The sequence below is a fragment of the Labrus bergylta genome, chromosome 1, assembly GCF_963930695.1.
Source record: "Labrus bergylta chromosome 1, fLabBer1.1, whole genome shotgun sequence".
Taxonomy (NCBI): domain Eukaryota; kingdom Metazoa; phylum Chordata; class Actinopteri; order Labriformes; family Labridae; genus Labrus; species Labrus bergylta.
Genome location: NC_089195.1, coordinates 33,223,196 through 33,231,560, shown reverse-complemented (window position 1 = coordinate 33,231,560; position 8,365 = coordinate 33,223,196). Strand labels below are relative to the sequence as shown.

The 8,365-nt window shown below is 44.8% G+C and overlaps 1 protein-coding gene across 1 annotated transcript in view; it reads right to left on the bottom strand.

Moving 5' to 3' along the window:
* Positions 1-3,939: 3,939 nt before the first annotated feature.
* Positions 3,940-8,365, bottom strand: part of LOC109998773 (alpha-1,6-mannosylglycoprotein 6-beta-N-acetylglucosaminyltransferase B) — a 137,217-nt gene continuing 132,791 nt past the window's right edge. The window contains 2 exon segments of the mRNA XM_065959487.1: positions 3,940-5,566; positions 6,981-7,264. Of these exon segments, the coding sequence (XP_065815559.1) occupies positions 5,368-5,566; positions 6,981-7,264 (483 nt within the window). The 3' untranslated portion in view covers positions 3,940-5,367.

Sequence of the window (8,365 nt, the reverse complement as noted above, 5' to 3'; positions counted from 1 at the left end):
TTAACCCAGTAGATGTCGCCCTTGAGCTCCAGCATGAAACCAAAACAAACTGCTGTTTAGGCCACGCCTCCTCCATACTGAAGCCTCCACTCTCCTCCAGAGACACACCTCCAACCCCTCTACACTCAAGTTCACACGAAGGAGTTATCAATGAGAAAGCACCATAATTAAGCACCATTAAGCACAATCGTGAAAAAAATTGTCCTTTGCCCGAGCTGCAATCACCTGTGTCCTGCTTTGTTGTGTTAGCATGCTAATGTTAGCGCTCTTTAGTTAGCTCGTAGCTTCATTTTGAACATAACTTGACACAGAATGAGCGTGATCTAAAAACTCTTACTAACATCCAAATAATCAGTGAGTATGTTCTTCTTGACTAAAACAGCTTTTATACACAAGGGGAGGAGCCGGCCGTCCCGTCCATGTAAACACGGCTCTGACAACAACACAGCCAGCGGGACTCGAGCTTCTCCCTCATTGTAGACAGTCATGACTCAGAGACACATTTACACAGGACAGACTTTATGATTTATTTATGTGGAACATGTTTCACATTCTTCCTTTAAGGAAACCTTACAAAGATGAAAGTTAAACCCGTACAGGGTACAGCAGTGTCTGAAAGGAGGTCGTGCAGTATTTGCATTAAAGTGTCCAAGGTAACGCTCTCTTCAAGACAGCTGTGCAGCAGATAAATGATTCTGAAGCTGCAGTCTTTTTGTCTTCTTTTTTCCACCACGGAGGAGAAATATGAAGCAATAAAAGTGGTCGGCGCTGACGCTGACTTTACTTGCTGAGCTGTTTATATGAAACCTATATTCAAAATATAGAGCGGGGAAACTCGGCTGAAACTCTCCCTGTTGGAACAGAAGCCTGAAGGCATTTGGAAAGTATTTAGACTCACGCTGTGCGATATATCTACACACACACACACACACACACACACACACACACACACACACACACACACACACACACACACACACACACACACACACACACACACACACACACACACACACACACACACACACACACACACACACACACACACACACACACACACACACACACACAGGGTGTCCTTCAGTTTGAAGTCAAGAGGTTCTTTGATTGGTCCTCTACAAAAAAAAAAAAACAGGAAATGCAGCTGTGAGTGAAATTCCCTGTTTGGTTCTTGAGCAGCTGTGTTGGAGTTTGAAAGTCACCCTGAGATCAGACGACGACGTTTAGAGTAAGACGTTGATAACAGGATGAAGTTAGAGGATCAGATTCATATCAGACTGTTGTAATAAAACCGTCCTCACTTTAACTCCCTCCTGCAGAAACCAGAACTGAGTCTGTGTGAGGTTCATACCAAGCAGCAACCTCGGGTAAATAAAGACAATGTGGAAATGCAAAATCCTGCATTTCCCTGAGTGTCCACTGGAGGCATCGAAAATTAAATGTAAACCCAACAGACAAGATCGGCAGAAACAAAACAAATGTCTGATACATCAAAAAGATATTTGGCCGAATCATTTCTCAGCTGTCATTAAAAATCATTTCACTACACAAACAAAAATCCTCATCACACATTTTGCCCGTAGATGTGACTTCGAGCCTTCCTATTGGCTGCAGCTCACCCCTATGTGCTCAACGGGAGAAGACGACTCTAGTGTGTTTTTATGACGGCTGTAAATATTGAACTGAAGAAGACGGATGAATTGGGGACACGTCGAGTATTCATTGCAATTTGAACTGCCTCTGGTGTTAAAATTGAAATCACCTCCGAGCACGTTAATGGGCTGACATTTTTTTCCCATCATGCTCGTGCGGGTCAATGAGGATTTTGATGAATCTGCTCTGGCTTTCACACTTGTGATTTATTATTCATCGAATTCCGAGGTGCAGCGGCTCTGTTCCTCTGACACACACACACACACACACACGCACACCCGCGCACACACACACACACACACACACACACACACACACACACACACACGATATGTATAACGTGCAGGTCATTACTCCGTGGTTAATCGAAGAGCTGTACGTTGATTTAACGGTTGGCCTTCACATCTTTCACGGTCGATCTGAGCTCGGCAAATAAAAATCATATTACCTGTAACTGAAATGACTCGTTTGACACTTACACATAAAGAACGCCTCGCCGTGACGTTTTAAATTTGATAGATAATAAACATTTAATCACCCTGTATGAGCTGTATCTGTTTGTGCAGCAGGGAATGAACACAGCTGCAGACAGGTTTTTAGAACAAGTGGAGGAAACGGGGACGTAGGTGTCAAATATTTGGGACGCTTGGACATGAAGCTCTAAATATAGCGTCTGGATCCTAGTGGTTATATCTAATGCATCATGTACAGAGGCTGTAGTCCTCGTCGCAGCGACCGTGGATTTGAATCCGACCTTGACTCTTTGCTGCAGGTCATCCCCCCCTCGCTCTCCTCCCAACATTTCCTGTCGCTCTCAAGCTGTCCGAGCCAAAAAAAGGCAAAAATTGCAGAAAAAATATCAACACAAAAAAACAGGATTTCCAGCTGAGGCAGACCCTTGAACACTTCAGGAACAATCTTCTCTCCGGAGCGTCCTCAACATGGAGGGACCAGAGCTGATGTTTGATATTTTTCTCATAACTCTCTGATTTCTACTACCTGTCAACAGCATCCACACATTTATGTTTCCTATAATTAAAGAGAATTAAAATCAAACGGTTAGAAGACGAGTGTTTTCAGTCGGCTACACTTGAGTCATGAAATGAAGTGTTTGTAGGAATGTTTTCAGTTTGACAGAAACGTCTCGTCTGAGGAAGCTCGAAGAGGAAAAGAAGCGCTGTGAGGATTCTGAGGAGGGGAAGGAAATCATCCTATCAAATGTTTGTTGATTCAACAGTTTAAACACCACACACCCAAGAGTATTTATCAGAACTCATTCATCCACCGTGCACTCTGGTCAAACACCCTCCACCTGCTGTCCGTCCCACAGACACTTTTTAAAGGGGACATATTATGAAAAGTGTTTTTGAACATATGTTTGGGTAACCTGAGAGTCTACTGACCCACAAAATGTGAAATAAACCCATCCAGTCCTTTGTTTGTGGTCTGCATAAGTCTTACAACACAGAGAAAAATGCTCTGTTTCAAATGTGCTCTCCTTGTGATGTCACAGTGGGATTCTGGTATCTCCACCCATGGACTCCACCCCCAGACAAGAACAAAACTTTTGCACAGGTCGGCCAGTTTTTATTCTCTCTACAGAGGAGTGATGTCTACGGGGAAAACTCAGGGGGGGGGGGTCATTACATTTAAAGAGACACACACACCAAAACGGAGCGTTCTGAGAGAGCTCTTTACCGAGCAGCTCATACATGTTTGAACTGTTTTCATTCTGTGTTTGTCATATGTTTTGGATGTTTAAATGATTCCATCAGATATTTAAAGTGAAGTTTTGACATTTTCTGGGTTCCAAGAAACGCAGCTTTAAAGCCTCGATGGATGTGAAAAAACTTTGACTGGACTCTGTTTATCCAAACGCCTGACGACTTTCTGCTCGACATATTCCACTGCAGGTTTTCTATGTAAGAAGACTTTAAAAAGATCATATTGAGTGTTGAGGAATAACTGCATGTTCAGCCTCCAAGATCAGATGTGGCTCTTTCTCCTCCCTCACTTTGCTCCTCTACTTTAACCCGACGTCTTCAACCGAAGCTGGAAGAAAAGAAACCTCTCAGAGTCCAGATGTGCGTGTGACCGATGAGAGCGGGAGCATGCAGCGAAGACAAACTCCAGATAAAAAGCACATCAACACTTTGATTCATTCAGATTTTTTTTTATTTTATGATTTTTGTTTTTCATCATAAAGCCCAGTGGACTCTTCAAAAATCCAGTGGAGATCTCTGAAAGCTTATTTATTGAAAAATAATCTTGTACCCTTTATCTTTGTCCTCTGTCCTCCTCTCCCTCCCGTCCTTTTTTTTTTTTTTTTGCGACCAGAGATGATTGCATTGACCGATGTTGCCTCGGACTTGGGGTTTCGCTCTGATAAATGACTCTGTCCATCATTGGAGGAGGGGAAAACGAGCGAGGGAGATAACCTGGTTGTCCATCATCCTTTGTCCCGGTGCAGAGCGGAGATTGGATATTGACCCGAGCTCGCCTTCTCCAAGCAAAGATATTTGAAGACTCTGTCATGGAGTGACAGAATCATCCCGGAGCTGCGCACTCACTGCTTCTTCATGTGGATATTTTCAAACTAAAGCTCCTTTATTTCTCTCGTCACAAAGTTCAGAGTACGATGTGATTACCGTAAAACTCCAACTTAAAGCGTCGCCGTTTCTTTGTTTCAGTCTCTGAAACCTCCCCGTCTTTATGTGGGACAGGCGGAGACGGGTTTTTAGTTACTTATGAACAAAACTCATGAACAGAAAAGATGGGCCATCCTGCCTGACTGGCTCTGTTTCTGGAGCATGAGCGGACCCATGAGCTGCTGTACACAAGTCACAGGAGAACTACAGGGAATACCGAGAAAAACGTGCAAACAACATGTTGATTTGTTGTTCATTCGGCGCCTGTTTTCACGTCATGTTAATAAAGTGATGAAAAATATGATTGTGAGTCCGTATATCGTGTTTTATTTTGAAATGGACCAGTAGCTCTGTGCGTTTCCGATCTCGATCTATTCTGTCCAGCTTGACGCATGCTTGCAGCGAGCTCTGACTGAAAATAGACAGATGGAATAGTGTAGTGGTGCTGCTGGCACGCTCTGCTGACAGAACGTGGCGCTCGCTGTGGAAACAGGAGCATTGACTTGATGTGGCAGCGAACGCCGGCGTAGTGCGCAGCGCTGACAGACCACGGTGCACACTGAGTATGTGGAAATTGATAGAAATGTGACACTGAAATCAAAGGGGGAAAAAAACTAACTGAGACCGGCGTTTATTCATCAAAACGTGCAGCGACAGCCTGCGGCTTCAAACGGGATCAGCTTTCATTTGGAGTTTTACGGTCGATCATTTCATCGGTCAGCGTGGTTTGAAGGTTATTGTGAATGTCTGTTGGTGTGGTGAGTGCTAACAGAGGTCTCTTCCCCTGCTCTTAATCCCACCGTGTCCCCCTGCAGCCCTGCATTGGGGGGGTGTTTCTGATCTGCAGGACGTTACAGTCTAACAGCTGATTTAAACCCCCTCTCCTCTACTCATGTCCTCAGCCTCTAGAAACCATGCATGTCTGTTACCTGCCACTCTGTTGAGCACTGTGGGAGGACCCTGCATCTCTGCACCATCAGGTCATTCACCACAGCTCTACACCCGTTCTGGTATATAATCTTGTTTCCTGTTCTTTAGTGTCTGTCCCTCACCTCTCTCCTGTCTACTATAGACAGTCTCTGCACAGCGCCACCTGGCCGCGGCGGAAGTCTCTACAAGGGCAAAGACGTCTGTATTTGGGGGAGTGTCCTGCGCAGCTGAAGAGGAGGGGTTCCCGCTGGAGGCCGCACTCCCGCCGCACCACCGAGAAGGCCGGAAGGATGTGGTTGATCTCTGAGTCCACGACCTCGCACTGCACCTCCAACCTGAGGGGGTGAAACGGAGGAGAACAGGTCGGTATGTACGCCTCCCAAAATAACAGAAAATCATTACGAGGAGACGTCCTTGGGATGTTTTTCAAAAAGGAGAAAAATACAAGTAACAAAAGTTATTCTTGTTCGAGACGAGGAACAGGAAAGTGGAATCGGCATAACCTCGAAAATAAAAGGAATGCAGCGACAGGAAAATAGAGAAATGTCACCTCTTTCATCTCACTACAGATGCCAATTTAAAAAAGAGCGCAAAGACATTTAGAGGAGACGCGACAAGGAAGCGGGGAAAAAGAAGTGCGAGGCAGGTATGAGACGATGTCGGTGTGAGGAAGATAAGTTGTGTCAGAGAGCAAAGCTGAACAACGGAGAGGAGCGGGAGAACAGAAACAAAGGGGAGCGGCACTGTAAACCTGACACAGAGAGGGGGGGGGGTGAACTCAGAAGATACTCAGAGGATGAAACGAGAGGGAAGAATGAGAGCTGAGAGCAGTCAGGAGGGGGAGGGGGGGGGGGAGGGGGGGGAGGTGTCAGCAGGAAGTGAAACTCAAACAGTGTCTCTTTTTTTAAAGAGCTCCAGGAGAGGCAGCGTCTCAAACCTACATGTCTGCTTCCACTAAGTGGAGTCGGTACAGTCAACTAAAGTCAACAAAAAGCTGGTGGGAGTCAGCGTCGAGGGGGGGCTTTTCTAGTTTTTTGTTTTTGGTGTTTATGCACAGAAAGGAATCTTTTCCTGTTGACTTCTGCCTGTGCCTATGTTTCGTTTTTCTTAATTGAATTTAAAAGGAGGAAAACATCTGTAATATTAAATGTTTTATTATTGCTTCCTCAATAAAAAATATTTAAACTAGAAAGGAATCTTTTCAAGCCACACGGCCTGCGTGAGTCCACTTGATTCTGATCAAATCAGTCAGACCTTCATCTCCATTTTCCAACATTACTCAAACGTGAACAGATCCAGAGGGTTATGTCATGCGCCCCAGGTACGCAGCAGTCGTGGGTTAGAATCTGACCTCGGCCCTTTGATGCATGTCCACCCCCCCCCTCTACAGCTGATGTACACCGGTCAGTATTCTACTGTTAATCTTTTAAACATTTATCTTATTGCTTTGCTCTCTTTAAGTTTAGACAGAGCAGATAAAATCACTCCCATGATTCCCCGCCAACCTCGACGTCATTTGAAATTGTAACAATATTTGTTATCTGAACGACTGCTGATTGCATCAAAAAGTACCAAAGTTATTTCAAAAAGCTCCAAGGGCTGCAGGGGGGACCGCTGTGGTAGCTTCAGATTTAGAGGTTAAGATTATAGAGTTACGTCCATTTCTCTTACAAACACACAGAGAGGAGAGAGGTCAGTACTGAAACACTCCTGATGTCTTTGTGCAGTTTAGACCTGAAGGGGACTCACGCTCTGAGGGCCTCCTTGTTGTTGATGAAGCGGAAGTGAGCAGGTTCACAGATGAAACCGGCCGAGTTGCACGCTTCCACACACGACTGGCCCTCTTGAGATACGAGCAGCCGGAGGGAGCTGAGCGGAGGCCAGGCGGTGGGCGCCGTCACGTTGGACGCCCAGCTGACGGCGGTGGAATTGGGCAGGGGCACAAACAGAGGTCCTGTGATCCGGCCGCCTCCGGCAGAGCCCGGTCTGGAGAGGTTGGCTGGAAGGAAGGGAGGCTCGGGGGCGCAGAAGTCCTGGAGGGGACAGATATGTAGAGTCAGGATTAGAGGAAAAACTAAGAGTGGGACTTTAATGATGTCTGTCAGCAGAAAGTGATAAAAAAAGAATATTAAATAACAGATTTACATTTCTTTCACTACCTCATACACCTCTAAGACTTGTTTCTAGATGAAGTTAATGCTGACAGGAAGTGACCAGAGGCAGAGCATCTTTTCTAAATATATTGTTTAAATAATTAAACTTAATATAGCTTCATTCACAACAACATCCACAGCTGTTCTTGAGAGTTCTTATCAGCATTAAAACCATCATCAAACACAGGTTGTGGAGTGAGCGCCTGCAGTTTGTGTGACATACAGTGTGGGATTATTAAAAAAAAAAAAACTCTCTTTCATCCTCGTCCTCCGTTATCATCGTGCCCACACTGGTGCTCTCTCTCTCTCTCTCTCTCTCTCTCTCTCTCTCTCTCTCTCTCTCCCCATCCCTCCTCATTAGTGTCAGCAGACCGTCTGCTCGAGAGCCCGAGGGCACACATGTGGACCGTAATGAGAGTTAGCATGTAGATTAACCACAAAACTACAAACATGGAGTAAAGACACACACAGCAGAAATACAGTCCTGGATGTCCTGGCTGTTGAATGTACACAATGATGAAATACTGAACAGAGAGGAGCTCCTGAAAAGAATCTTTGCATGCTGGGAAAATCTTGACATGTGAATACTTTTTTCAACATTTTGCACACTTTGATACATTTCAATACCACATATTTAAAACAATTCAATCTCTGTTATTCTCATGACGGATAAACTCATATTTTTAAACACATTTTTAAAGTGAAACTTACTGCGAGTGAAAGAGAGTCCTCTCTGAATTGCACTAAAACATCGACAACATCTCGGTATCGCAATGTTGCCATCATGTTTGTGCAATTTAGAGAGTGTGCAGGATTGTTCTAGTCGACCACACTAACTGACACCAGAGTGCTCCGAGACCGAGACAAGACCAAGACCATAAATAAATATCAATGAAAATCATCATCTTGTGTGAGACCTTAAAATGGGGAAGGCTTCAGACGTAACCAGGGGATAAAAATCAAACTACATATGAATTGAAG